The sequence below is a fragment of the Bubalus bubalis genome, chromosome 4 (assembly GCF_019923935.1).
Source record: "Bubalus bubalis isolate 160015118507 breed Murrah chromosome 4, NDDB_SH_1, whole genome shotgun sequence".
NCBI classification, from domain to species: domain Eukaryota; kingdom Metazoa; phylum Chordata; class Mammalia; order Artiodactyla; family Bovidae; genus Bubalus; species Bubalus bubalis.
Window position 1 is genome coordinate 22,551,161 of NC_059160.1, and position 15,037 is coordinate 22,566,197.

At 46.6% G+C, this 15,037-nt stretch overlaps 1 protein-coding gene across 4 annotated transcripts in view; it reads right to left on the minus strand.

Moving 5' to 3' along the window:
- The window catches only part of DUSP16 (dual specificity phosphatase 16), a 93,319-nt gene that overhangs the window by 39,777 nt on the left and 38,505 nt on the right, over positions 1-15,037 (minus strand). For all 4 annotated transcript variants that reach the window (XM_025283281.3, XM_044941165.2, XM_044941163.2 and 1 more), the window contains exons 3-4: positions 13,492-14,082; positions 12,223-12,361 (exon numbers count right to left, since the gene is read on the minus strand). In XM_025283281.3, the coding sequence (XP_025139066.2) occupies positions 12,223-12,361; positions 13,492-13,719 (367 nt within the window). In that variant the 5' untranslated portion in view covers positions 13,720-14,082. The remainder of the gene's footprint in view (positions 1-12,222; positions 12,362-13,491; positions 14,083-15,037) is intronic.

Genomic DNA, 15,037 nt, shown 5'->3' on the forward strand with positions numbered 1-15,037 from the left:
ACACTTCCAACAAGCTCCCTCTATACAAAGCCACCAATCACCTGGCACGGCAGGGATGGGACATTCCAGCGAAGTTTTGGATTAACATCGTTACCCAACACAATAAACGAATTAAAATTTTTCAAAATACTAGCATAAAAAAAATCACTAAATACTAAAAGAATGTAACTTATCAGAGTTCTTATGACTCATAATTTCTAAATGTTACATTCCTCAAGATTGTGTTATCTAGATCGATTCAACTAGCAAAATCCTGAAGTGTTGTTTAGTAAAAGAGTTCTCAGAAGATGCTGACTGACATTTTTTTTTAACTCTTTTACTGATGTTTTTAAAGTTATTATTTATTTTTTGGCCATGCAGAGCAGCATGTGGCATCTTAGTTCCCAGACCAGGGCTTGAACCTGCACCCTCTGTATTGGATGCACAGAGTCTTAATCACTGGACCACCAGGGAAGTCCCTGGGCTTTCAAACTGGTAATAAGTAATGATGCCCAGCAGAGAAGGCAATGGCACCTGGAAGGCTGCAGTCCATAGGGTCACTGAGGGTCGGACACGACTGAGCGACTTAACTTCCACTTTTCACTTTCATGCACTGGAGAAGGAAATGGCAACCCACTCCAGTGTTCTTGCCTGGAGAATCCCAGGGACGGGGGAGCCTGGTGGGCTGCCGTCTTTGGGGTCACAGAGTTGGACATGACAGAAGTGACTTAGCAGCAGCAGCAACAATGCCCAGAGACTCTTTCTCTTAAAACACACACACACAGAGCTAGACAGGACTCTTAATAAATCCCTTCACACAAAGATTGTTCTGAAGAGTATGGTCAGAACAACCAATCAAAAGGAACTATGGCCAGAACCCACCCTTGGCTGAGTGAAGGCAGTGAGCACTGTAAGCAGGAGAGAGGGTCAAAGAGGCCACTCGCTGGGTCCTCCGGTGACTTGAGGACACAGCCGAGCGAACAGCAGCCGGGGGCTTCCTGAGGAGGCAGGATGTAGGCCTCTGAGGTGGTTCAGGAGATCACACCTTTGCTCTGGTGGTGGTGGTTTGGTCACTCAGCTGTGTCTGACTCTCTGCGAACCCATGGACTATAGCCTGCCAGGCTCCTGTCCCTGGGATTCTCCAGGCCAGAATACTGGAGTGGGTTGCTATTTCCTTCTCCAGGGGATTTTCTTGACCCAGGGATCGAATCCGGGTCTCCTGCATTGCAGACGGATTCCTTACCGAATGGGCCATGCTCTAGTTCACCTGGAAGTCAAGACTTCCAAGGTTGCATTTGGGAACTTGAGGTCCCAAATTCCAATCTAACATTTTCAACCCTCTTTTGGGCATTTGCACTTGAAAGACTTATTGACATTTAAAAAATAAATTCCAAGCCAATATCTCATTCTCTTTCACTCTCTACCCTGTACCTGTTGGCCCCGTTCTTCCTGGGCCTACATCCTGCCTCCTCAGGAAGCCCCGGCTGCTGTCCTCACGTCACCGGGGGACCCAGCGGGTGGCCCCTTCGGAAGCATCAGCAGCATCCCCCGGGCATGGCAACACTCGATTTGCCTTTGCGACGTCTGTCTGTCTGTCCCTGCCTCCCCTTCTCCCCCGCCACACCCCTGTCCATGAGCTCTGAGCTGCATCACTGGATAAATTCAGGAACACTTCTCTTTGATCCGCCTGTCCTTTCCCCAACTGGCTTCCACTCTGTTGCCCAATTAAGCTCCTAAGATAGTTTTGATGTAACCTGTGCTCCCAAATGCCCATAGAATACAACCCAAAATTCCTGGTTAGCCACTCAAGCTCCTTCATCATCTGACCCCACTCTACTGTCCACCTTCACTGTCCCTACTCTGCCCACCACATCACAGGTCCACTCATCTTCCTCCTGTTTTCGCAACACACCTGTGTGGTCTCATCACAAGCCACTGGCCATTCAGTCCTTATGAACCAGAGGCAAGCACAGATCACAGCTCTTCTCCAGCTGCATATGCCATGGTTTTCTTACCATGACCAATAGAATATACATTTTACCTTCTCATCACCCACATTCTCTCACCACCAAAACAAGTTTCATGATACAATCCTCTCTTACCATGGAGCTGCTCTCTAGTTTCAATTCTAGTACTCTATTATTGTGTTCTTAAAATTCTGCTGTATTAAAAAACAAACAGACAAACAAACAATCTTCCCTGACCAGTGTATCTAAATATGGTCTGGCCAACTTAGAACTTCTATAAAATACATAGCCACAGGACTATCCTGACAAGCCGGGGGTTACAGCCCCATGCTTCCACCTCTGGGAGCACGGGTTCCATCCCTGATCAGGGATCTAAGACCCCGCAAGCTGTGCAGTGTGACCAAAAATACACATATACATTGTTCGTTGTTGTTTAGGCGCTCAGTCATATCCGACTCCTTCGTGATCCCATGGACTATAGCCCACCAGGCTCCTCTATCCACGGGATTCTCCAGGCAAAAATATTGGAGTGGGTGGCCATGCCCTCCTCCAGGGAATTCCTGACCTAAGGATTGAACTTGTTCTTCTGCTTGGCAGGCAGATTTGTTACTACTGGGAAGCACACACATACATACATATATGAATGTATACACAGCCATCACGTGGCAGTATTTTCCTCTGACCTGGTCACTGTGAATTCTCATTCCGTGTTTGTGGTGACCTATCTCTCCAGCTATAACACGCTGTGAACTGTGTGTAAGAACTGTGTCTCACACTTGTTTGCAATCATCTCCACATTTAGCACAGTGCTTAGCATGTAACTAAATGTTAACCGAATCCTTTCTTGTTACAATGAATAGCTGTTGATGGACATAAATCTTGTGTATGCTTGGTGTTCAAAAGGATTTCCTGATTCCACTCAGCGCTGAGAGCTCTGTGGGCCTGGGTGGGAGCCAGAACCTCTTCCTACTCCTCCTCTGAGGCCCCAGAGGACCCTCAGGGTGAGTGAGGCAGCTGAGAGCAAGCAGAACATTTCTCTGATGTTAAAAAAAAACAGAAGGGCAACCTGGTAAATGCTGCCTGCCTCATCCAAAATCCCCGGTGAGTCCTCAGGTGCTTCTGTCGTGTCTAGGGAACTTCCCTCAAGAGACAGGCTCAGGCCTCCAGACCCCGGGCTGACCTCCAGAGCTCAGGGGACCAGGGGCAACAGCCCTCAGGAGACGAGCTAGACCAATGACAGACTGACCCTGGCTGAGGACGAAGTGGCTGCTGTCTGTGCCCAGGGTGACCACCAGCGGGCAGGGCCTCCTGAGACTCCTCACCCCCATCAGGAGACAATGCTCTGAGTCAAGGGGAAAGGGAACAGGAGTCTGGTCTCCAAAGAAGGGCTCCTCGGAGCCCAAATGGCCTTTCCCCCATGAAGCTCAGGCTTCTAACCCACACCCACCCTGAGCAGCCCTCCTGTGCGCCCACTTTGCTGTGTCTGCTCTAGCAGCTGTCCTCCTCCAGGGCCAAGTGTGCCGCCTCCCCAAGGACGTGGTGGAGCATTGGGGAAGGAAGGGGTCCCCGACTGTCACCAGACAACATCAGAGGCCACTGCCATCTGCACGTGGTTGAGAGACGTGCCCTGAACGCCTGCCGGGAGCTGGACTCGGGGCTGGGTTGACAGGACCCTGGTGACATGACAGGGGCCATCTCTGGAATGGACACTTTAGCAGGACGAACTTCAGCCAAACAATTAGATGAGCAATTAGCTGACTACGGTGCGTGGCCAGAGGAGTGTGTGTGACGGAGGACACGCACCTCTATCTGGGGACCAGGGATGGTTGGAGGGCTGCCGTGAGTCAAGTGGGAGATTGACCCAGATATGGGGGAGAGGGGGACACATCAGGGCAGAGGAGGGCACCTCAGGGCTGCAGGGCTAGGGCACCTGAGACCGAAGAGCTACAATACACATACAGAGCAACCTGAGGACGGACAAGGGCCTGCGACGAAGGTGTGAAGGCGGGCAGAAGCTGCCACTGCAGGGCCTCAGAGTCAGGGAAAGATTATGGAATTCACCCCCAAAGTGCTGATGTGTATTAAAGCAGGGGGTGATAAAACCAGGGTACATTAAAAATATAAAAGAGAGACGTGAGTAATGGTGTGGGAGGAGAGTGTGGACAGGGTGCGTGAGCAGTGAGGAGGCCCCTGGGCAGGTCTGGAGGGCTGGTGTTGGCTGGAGTTGGTAGCAGAAGCACAGAGCAAAGAGGCCAGAAGAAAGCTCTGGTGGCTGAGAGGTAACAGGTGTCACTGAGTCTCCAAGGCATCCCAGGCCACCCCAGCCTTATTGTATTTCCACTCAATTCCCCTTCCTCCCCATCACAAAAAGTCTATTCTGTCTCCTCACTATTCCTAAAACCAATGTTCACTCATAATATCTGTAATCACGTTTCCTTTCCTTTCAGTTAGTCCACCAAGGACCGTCCCCTGACTCCCAAATCTTACTCATCTTTCAAGGTCTGATCAAAATTCCACCACTGTCACCAACTCTTCCCCAAGCCCGGCAGGCGACACCCAGTCACGCCCTTCACCACCTGGCGCGCTGTCAACCGCACCTCTGTTTCGTCCACTTCGAATGTGGGACTCCAAATTAAATCTGTGTTCTTAGGTGCAGGGGTGAGCTGGGTGCTTTCCCAGTACCCCGTCCCCCAAGCGCAGCCCAGGGCCCACCCAAGGAAGCCCTCTGACACTCAGAGGCTGGCTAAATGGATAGGACACAAATGACATGATCAGGTCGGGGAAGACTGATGTCACCGTGGTCACCCACGGGGCCTCTGGGTGCTTGTGCAAGGTGTCACGGTGAAGAACCATCTCTAGCATGGTCTGCAGTCCAGCTGTTGAACAGAAGCAGCCTCAGGCAAGACGTCTGAGGTCCTGGTCACTTTAGGGAGTGACACAGCTGTCTTGTTACCATAGCGGCAGGTAGCAACTGGAGAAAAGAGGATCCAGTCTGGATAATCGCATGCAAACTGAGAAGCAGAGCCAGCAGATACCAGGGCGAAACGGCACCGAGTTTTAGTCTGTTTTCAGTGGCTCTTGGTCACCGCGGCTTTTTAAACATGAGAAGAGCCAATTCCTGACTAACTGTGGTACTTTGACTTAAACCCATTAACACCAATCTGTTTCACCAGCTACTGCAGGATCTAAAATGCAATGATTGAAGACTTCCCCTCCCTAGACACGGGGACAGAAGAAACGCCACGTGGGATGTGACAACAGATGGTGGCAAAAGCACACGCAGTAAATGTGTGAGTGGGAGGCTCAGTCCCTGCCCTGCTTCCACATGGAAGGATGGCAACCGGTGCCACGCAACCAAAGCTGCACATAACCCAACCCTGCTTAGCTTCCCAAATCAGACAAGATCGGACATGTTCAGAGTGGTATGTCCGTAGAAAGCTGCACATTTTGTACACAGAACTGCTGACTGAGTCTAGATTCCCGTTAAACTAGAAGTGAATGAAGAGTCAAGCACATTTTTATTCACTCCCAACTCTAACCACACTGCTGCTGCTACTGCTGCTAAGTCGCTTCAGTCGTGTCCAACTCTGTGCGACCCCATAGACGGCAGACCACCAGGCTCCCCGTCACAGGGATTCTCCAGGCAAGAACACTGGAGTGGGTTGCCATTTCCTTCTCCAATGCAGGAAAGTGAAAAGTGAAAGTGAAGTCGCTCAGTCACGTCTGACTCCTAGCGACCCCATGGACTGCAGCCTACCAGGCTCCACCGTCCATGGGATTTTCCAGGCCAGAGTACTGGAGTGGGTTGCCATTGCCTTCTCCAACCACACTAGCAACTCTGAATCGGACCAAAGAAATACATACTTAGCCTTTAGCAGACATTCATCGAAGACCTTAGCTGTGTTTAGAGATGAAATGTTTCTAAGAACCCTTAGCACCGCACCTGACGCTGACCTCCATGGTAAGTATCTTCTATCGTTACCCAGAGTTGTAATTCAGCTCAGAACAGAATAAACTTTTGATGATTCCCCCTGACTGAAAAAAATTAATGCTTAAAAATGTTATATACAGTATATTTTTATATGTTGCTTCTGAATATGACTCTGAAGTCCACAAAGAGACTGAGAGAGGGCTACCACGAAAAGAAAGCACAGACTTGACCTGAAGTGGGCACCCCTGATTCTCAGTCCAGCCGCCTCAAGGAATTCCAGAAGACTGGGCACACTGAGCTTGGGGAGAGCTGGAGAGAGTCATTAGTAGTGTTAGTCGCTCCATTGTGTCTGACTTTTTTGCAAACCAAGGGACTGTAGCCCACCAGGCTCCTCTGTCCATGGGAGTCTCCAGGCAAGAATACTGGAGTGGGTTGCCATTCCCTTCTCCAGGGGGTCTTCCTGACTTAGGGATCGAACTCGCATCTCCTGCATTGGCAGGCAGATTCTTGACTTCTAGCACCACCTGAGAAGCTCAGGGAGAGTCATTCCTCATTTATAAATGAAAGGGCTGAGATCTGTGATTCAACTTCAGGGTTTTTTGCTTCAAGACTATGCTGTGCCTCATCACAGGACAGAAATGAGGGCTGCATGGACCTCTGCTCAACGTTATGGGGCAGCATAGATGGGAGGGGGTTTAGGGGAGTGTGTGTGTGTGTGTGTGTGTGTGTGTGTGTGTGTGGCTCAGTCGTGTCTGACTCTTTGCGACCCCATGGACTGTACAGGCTCCTCTGTCAATGGAATTCTCCAGGCAAGAGTACTGGAGTGGGTTGCCATTCCCTTCTCCATTGGGGGAGAATGGATACATGTATATGTATGGCTGAGTCCCTTCACTGTTCACCTGAAACTACCACAACATTGTAATCAGTTATACCCTAATACAAAAATTCAAAGTTTAAAGTTTGGGGGGGGGGGGGGGGCAAGTCCTTCTGATCGAGGCCCAAAAGAAAAAAAAAATAAATAAAGTTTGGGAGGAGGAGGGGAAGAAATGAGTGCTGGAGAATTAACCAACTGCTGTGGGTCCCTTTTGCTTTTACCCAGAGTTACAACAGCAAAGAAAGAGAAGGAAATAATAGAAGAGCATTTCTATCTGTAGGTTGATCTTTATTTCTAGTAAATTAACCCATTTATTCTCCATTATGTTAGCACACACAAAAATGTCCAAATTCAGAGGCTTTTTTTTGTTCCCTAATATATTTATTTTCAATCTGCCACCCTTGGAAATATAATAGACAAAGGCAAGTAGAATTAAGTAATATGATGAATAATTAAAGGCCAAGAAACAAGATTAGCTTTTAGAGAGCTTTCTGGAAGTTAACAAGACCAAAAAAGTTTATCAATAAGTCAATATTGGCAACTGTTTATACCCATCAGTGATGAGGGAGAACTTTCCAAAGGGATCCAAGTTCATTCTTTTTGGCTAAGATGAGGCTACAACTCACAGTAAACTGCTTTAATCCTCTGAGAGGTGAAACAATGCTATGGTTTAAGCTGGCTTGGTTACTGGAAGACTTTGTTGTTGTTTAGTCACCAAGTCATGTCCGACTCTTTTGCAACCTCATGGGCTGTAGCCAGCCAGGCTGCTCTGTCCATGGATTTCCCAGGCAAGAGTACTGGAGTGGGTTGCTATTCCTTCTCCAAGGGATCCTCCCAACCCAGGGATTGGACCCATGTCTCCTGCATTGGCAGGTGGATTCTTTACCACTGAGCTACCAGGGAAGCCCATTGGGAAACTTACTAGTGGCTAAATAATGAACTGACTTAATATAAACATTTGCTTCAACCGGCCTCAATTCATGTGGATCCGAGGCCGTGTCTCTTCCTGTGAGTGGCGTTAGGTCTTCTAGAGCTGTCAGTTCCTTGCCACAGTTCAGTATTTAAGCACTGCTCAATTGTACCAGGGTTTTTATTAGAACTTAGCCATGCTGAAATCTACTTAAACGATGGAAACATTTTTGTATTAGATAGCTTTCCCATAACAGCTGTGTATTTCTTAAAAGACTTATTTATTAATTATTACTTGGCTGCACTGAGTCTCTGTTGCTGCACGAGGGCTTTCTCGAATTGCAGACAGTTGCGGCGTGCGGGCTGCTCGTTGCTGTGGCTTCTTTTATTGTGGAGCACGGGCTCCGGGGTGCACAGACTTTGGTAGCTGAAGCACGTGGACTCTAGAGCACAGGCTCAAGAGTTGTGCCGTGTGGGTTTAGCTGCCCTGTGGCAAATAGGATCTTCTTGGGTAAGGGATCAAACCTGTGTCTCCTGTGTTGGCAGGAGGACTCTTAACTACTGGACCACCAGGGAAACTATATTTTTGCTTTACCTGAACGAAGATAACTTGCCTATCATTTATTTCAAAATACTTCAAGTTCTTGCTACACTTTCTGATTAGTTTCATCATTGTTTAACATAATCACTTATTCTAAACTAAAAAAATAAGTCGTATGGAATACAAACAGTCTAAACCTACCTGTGAGCTGTGAGCTAATTTATATATCAGATATTTATTGAAAACTGAAAAAGTGCTTAGCCTTGTGGGGAACACAAGATGAACAAGGAAAGGTCCTTAGCTTGAAAAAGAGGATCCGGTAGGGGAGTTAGGCTAACAAATGAAAAAGACAACACAGGTTTAAATAAGATTTTAAGATAATAATCAAAGATGTGCATATGGCGGATGTCTATCAAATATTAATCACTTGGTTGAGAATACTGGCTGGGCTTAAAAAGAGGGAAAGTTGATCAGGCCAGGGTCAAGGTCCCTGGCCAAGCAGGCCCACAGATGTAGTCAATACAGGCTGAGTTCATTGCAGAATCAGGTCAAAGTTTCAGGACTGGAAAGTCTTACTGATAATCAGCTGTCAAAGTGGCTTAACAGAACCCCTTTCCCTGGCAGAGAAGCTAAAGTTTACCAAGCTAGCCCATCCCAGGGCCAGACCTGCTGTTCTATCCGGAAAAATTAAGCCCAGAGCTCCAGTACAGCTTCCACCATCAGGAAGCCCTCACTGTTAATGTCCATGTAACTAGGTCCCATAGGTAAGTCTGGGTCTCCTCTTGCTTGAGGGAAAGAGCTTGTTAAGATACTTCTACCAGCTCCTTGGGGAGGTCCCCTTGTTCCCTTTCTCCAGGGTCATGACTCTCTGGGTAAGGTGGCCCCAAAAAGGAGAATGGAGCAATTGTGAATGGCCACAATTCCTCCCCTCACATATAATGACTATAAAAAGCCATCTCACGGGGTCTGATACTTTCCTTCTGAACAATCTCAGAATAGCTAAAAGCTCTAACGTGATGGAGAGATTACTACAAGAAGCCACTTTGTCTTTCCATTATCAAATCGCCATGGAGCCGACAAGCGTATCTAACTGCTGAAAGCATCACGGGGCAGTTTGTAGTGAGAACTGTCTCCAGCGACCCTGTCATTTCCCGCAGCACCCGTGGGGCACTAGTGTGCTTGTCAGTTATTTCCCTTCCAAACAAAATTATTTAAGAAACACGTGTCAATGTGTCCTTCTACCCCATATCCCTGGGATGTCCTCTGACCATCTGGACCTTGGCAAAAAAAAAAAAATGAGCCAAGAGCTGACAGCCCTGCCTTCCCCACCACTCTTCCACTAACTACATTCTTCTGTCTACTCTGAGGAACAGATGCACTAACCAAGAGAATGTCCAGCTGGCCAGAGGCTTTTGGATGGCTAGGGAAGCCTTTAATCATCCAGAACCCTCTCTGAGGTGTCCTAAGAAACCTGGCTGCTCAGAAACTCCCAGACAAGGCCATTCAGTCCTTGAAGCCACCTTTGAAGCTAGGATAAATACCGGATTCTGGGGTGTGGATGGTGACACGAGGATACACATGCGTGGTTCCTGGAGCTGCCTCAGTGAGCCTCCGTTTAGGCCCAGGACACATCTCCTGTGCAAAGGGGAGACGCTGAGGGTTCTGACCCAGCACGGGCCCACAGGTCCCTAGGACTGATCTAGATGATCAGAATGAGTCCTTTCACTTCCTGCTTTCCAACGAATGCCCCTCCCAAAGCTGGTAAGAACGTGGCTCATAAGAACTTTCCAGGTAACAAGGGCATATTCCTGGAGAAAGGGGAGGAAGTTACTGGAGTAACTAAAACTCGACATGAGCTCATTCCTCCAGGAGCATCTGCCCAGCCAAGTTTTCAGGTCAGAGGCCCGCAGGGAAAAACATCTGAAGCAAGAGTCAGGTGGGATAATCACTTTCCAGGTGTGCCCTGTTTAAGAAAAACCTTGGTACTGACAATATGATTCCAAGGTAAAGTCCCACATAGTGGCCCCAGGAAGCATGAACTGCAGTCCTAAACTCAGCAACTGAGGTCAGTGGAACTCTATAACAGTAAGAAGGCTGAGCGCTGAAGAACTGATGCTTTCCAACTGTGGTGCTAGAGAAGACTCTTGAGAGTTCCTTGGACAGCAAGGAGATCAAACCAGTCAATCCTAAAGGAAATCAACCCTGAATAGTCACTGGAAGGACTGATGCTTAAGTTGCTGCTGCTGCTGCTGCTAAGTCGCTTCAGTCATGTCCAACTCTGTGTGACCCCATAGACGGCAGCCCACCAGGCTCCCCCATCCCTGGGATTCTCCAGGCAAGAACACTGGAGTGGGTTGCCATTTCCTTCTCCAATGCATGAAGGTGAAAAGTGAAAGTGAAGTCGCTCAGTCGTGTCCGACTCTTAGCGACCCCATGGACTGCAGCCTAACAGCTCCTCCATCCATGGGATTTTCCAAGCAAGAGTACTGAAGCTCCAATAATTTGGCCACTTGATGTGAAGAGCCGACTCACTGGAAAAAACCCTGATGCTGGGAAAGACTGAAGGCAGGAGGAGAAGGGGCAACAGAGGATGAGATGGTTGGATGGCATCACTGACTCAATGGACATGAGTTTGTGCAAACTGTGGGAGATAGTGAAGGACCCAGAAGCCTGGTGTGCTGCAGTTCATGGGGGCTGCAGAGTCAGACATGACTTAGTGACTGAACAACAAGTAACAGTTGTCAGATTTAACACAATTACACTCCCAGTAAAAGAGCGCGCCTACTATTCATAGTGGTATGAATTCTCCATTGCAGAGTTCTGAGAGCTACATTCTGAGACACGCTGGCTTCACTTAAGGAAAGAACCACAGCACAGGGGAAACACGTGGCAACAGATGACCTGAAAGTGACAGGTAAACTATGCTTGTTCTTAAGAACAGCAGCAAAAGCTGGTGAGAGGGAACTGGAGACACAGAAATCTTATTTAAGCCTTCAGAGAGTTTAAAAGTGATAACACACCTATAACTGATGATTCCTCTGACAACTGAAATACCTGTACGTCTAACACATAATTGCCAACATGATCAAGGTCAACGGAACCTCCTTGCAACAAAAGACAAAAGGTGTGAAAGTGATCATTTCTGTCAATATTTCATTTTCCTTGGGTCAGATTTTTGAAGGTACGCTTGCCGATCACCGTGGTAGAACCCACTGTACACACAGCGGCTTTGTGGCAGAGGTTACCACGCACTGTCAAACTGTATTCCCCGCTCAGGGAGACCATGTGAATGGAAGGGCTTTAGGACCATCTGCCAAAGAGGGGAAGCCAAGGATGAACAGTCGGCTTTGGAATTCAATGAGACAGAACTCCCACACCACCCTCCTTGAAGGCAGATATAAAACAGCCTTTACCATGTACTTTATAAAGTCATCTGGTTGCTTAGCATTTGCAAGTTGAGACTTAGTTGTGAAAACAAACCACACAAAAATATGTAAGTTAGTTTGGAAATATTCCCCCTAATTATTAGAAGAAATATTCTACGCACAGTCTCTTCCTATCTTGTTGTACAAAATGTCCAGGACAGGCGATCTTATCGCCAAGAGCCCAGTTTAACCAAGGTTCACATTGAGCACTGGACGGGTTCTTGCCTTGGGGTGGGAGCTGAGATGCAGATTACGCTGTGTTCACAGATTGCAGGTGAAAGGAAAAGTCCCAGATAGAAGCAGCTGGCTTTGAGCCATCTGTACGGGCACACAGATCTACGTGGCTTTCTGGCTAATAAATACCAAATGAAGAGGCATTTGAGCGAAATCAAAAATACACTGGCCAATGGGGAAGAACAACCATATTCCTGTTAGGCAGAACAGTCTCATCAGTCAAAAGCTACAAATAAATCATTTAATATGATGACTTCAAAGCTTCATCCATCAAGGGCAGAGCTTTGAGCTTGCTGTGGAATCCTGCCCGCTTACAGGATTCATGAGATCCTGAGTCTTCTCACTCCTACCCCAAGCCTTACCTGCGAGCAGGTGCACAGAGCTGAAGCTCTTCTCCAGTTTACCCAGGAGGACAGTGAGAAAACAGTCTGAAGCCAGAGAGGCCACATCCTGGGAGCTCTGATCATACACGACAACCTTCTGACTGCAGTCAAGGTCGACCTACAACGTAAATGTGAGGCTGTGAGGAAGGAAGGCCAGGAACATAGTCTCCAAACCGCTGCCACTGGGGCAAGTGAACTGCTTCCTGTTTTCATTCATAACTGAATATCAGAGGGAGGGGATATAGGTATATTTATAGCTGATTCATGTTGGTGTGTTCAGCAGAAACACAACATTGTAAAGCAATTATCCTCCAAATAAAAAAAGCTTTTTAAATATATTAAAAAATATTTGAATAAAAATGAGACCTGGTGAATGTACTGGATAAACCAGGCATACAAATGGTTTAAATGCTTGTGAAAATCAACTTTTATAAGGCAAGCTTGATGCTGTTTCTGTGTAACTGTGCTCCCAACTCCTTAGTTTTAAATCCATAACACTATAAAAAGGGAATGAAAAGCATGTACAACACAACAGTATGCAACATAATGATTCTTGAGCGGAAGAAACACTTCAAAGTGATTTCTGTGTAGTAACATACCAGTTGTTTAGTAAAACTAAAGCGTGAACTCATTTTTATTCCTGAACAAAAGAAACTGCCTTACCTATCACAACGTGAAATTCTGGTATCCTAAGAAAAACTTGCCTTGAAGAGCCTTAACTTCTGATCATCACCTTCCCACAAATGAAAAGTACTTCTAAAATAATTAGTTTCTACTTCTTTTCCCAGGGCACTTGAAAACAATGACTCCCTTTCATTATGTTTTGTAAACAACAAAAAACAATGTGCTGTGCATGCTCAATTGCTCAGGTATTAATTATTAATAACACATATGTAATATTATATTTATACATAATTACTAATTGAGTATTAAAAAATGTTGTATTAAACATAACTTATTTGTGACTGAATTAATAAAACAATTTTTTAGCATTAACAGGAAAACACAGCACGTGATCAAATTAAAACAGGTTACACCTTTCTGTACAGTTCAGAAAAATTCTGAGCAGGGACACTATTTAGAATTAGTGAATTATTTAGAGATATCATAAGGTACCAAAGTTTAAAAAAAGCAACCAAAACTTCCCCAAATTACATTCTCCCCTTAAAAAGGGGGCTTCATTTAAAATAGATCCCCATTCAATATGTCCATTTATTTTCAAAAGGAAAAAAAAAAGCAAGCATGTACCTTATGTTTGGCCGAGTGCTGGATGAGCTCCGTAATTAACACTTTGTCCTGTTGCAACCTTCGCTTCATAAGCTTGGAGCAGTTGATATTAATGGCTTCCAAAATGTGGGACGTATTGTATTCCACGAATGGCCGGCTATCAATTAGCAGCACTTTTTCCGTTCCACTTTCCAGCAGAGCCACCAGCCTCTCAGTAACAATTTGAGTTCCAATCATCTCATGGGCCATGACAACAATAAGTCCTCTTTTCCCACCTCTTCCTTTAATTTGCCACGATGATGTAATGGTGGTGTGCTCAAAGGCTCAGCCACTCCATTGTACTGAAGTGTATGAGGTCAGGCTGGTGGTGACTGGCGAGAGCAGAGTTAAACCCATTTTCGGCGAGAGCCCTCCAAGTGAATGTCTCTTTCTCTTTCCCGTTGATGTGTTCTCGCAAAGGCCTCCGTCCACAAAGCAGCCCCTCACATTTGATTCATAAAGAGATGACTGGAATAACCATTCCAACAAAAGATGCTTTGGGGCGGCCAGTGCATTACATCATTCTTTACCTCTGTTCCCTCGCTCCAACAGCTTGCCACGGGGCTGAAAAGCCTACACCGAGAGAGAATGACAGACGGAAAACAAAACACGGGGGTCAGGGAGAGAAAGAGCAGCGGATTAGAGGGACTGTATGATTCATAATATTTACTCCATTAATCTAATTCCATACTTGATGCACTGTTTCATGTGAACAAACAAACGAAGGACAAGTAGGTATGGCTTCAGAAAACACACTAACGATAACTCACTTTCACCTCAAAATATAGAAACTCAGAGATGACAAAAGAAGACATACTCATGAATTATAACCACCTGGGGGCCCAGAACTCGTGGACTTATGCTACGAAGTTAAAAAGAGCTATAAAAAGCCACTTCGGGTATCTTTATTCCAGATGGGTTTCCTTCATTTTATTTGCTTATTTCTTGAAAAGAGCACAAAGAAGAGCAGCCAGGGATCAGGTTAGCAATCCCGTGTTATCAGGACAAAAAGTCTTTTCTGATAATGGGCATGTGTGTGCTGTGAAGATTCCTTTAAACTGCCCTCTGGGAGAAGAGACAGTAACCCGGGAGGTTCTATAGATTTTGGCCACCTTTTAAGGAACACGAGGGACAGAATGACCGATATGCTTGTCACACCAAGTGCTGAACTTGTTGCTGGGGGTCTGTGATGTTCTCGCTCCTCTCCCGGCAGACCCACAGCTAAGACCCTGGCCTGGTGCCCTCCCAGCACCTCGCAGTTCTCCTTTTCTTTGTTTTTAAGTTCTCCTTTTCTTTGTTTGTCCCTTGTTTTTAAGAGTCTCATGGACTCCCAGCCTCAGGAAACATCACACCTTCGCTGTGGACTCTGAACCTAACAACCCAGCGGACAGAGTTCTAAACAGTGGCCCTGACACCTCCTATCCTTTTGGCATTCAGTCGCTCAGTCGTGTCCGACTCTGTGAACCCATGGTTTCCCTGTCCTTGACTGTCTGCCTACTCTTCCTAAATTCCTAAGACGAACCTTTTC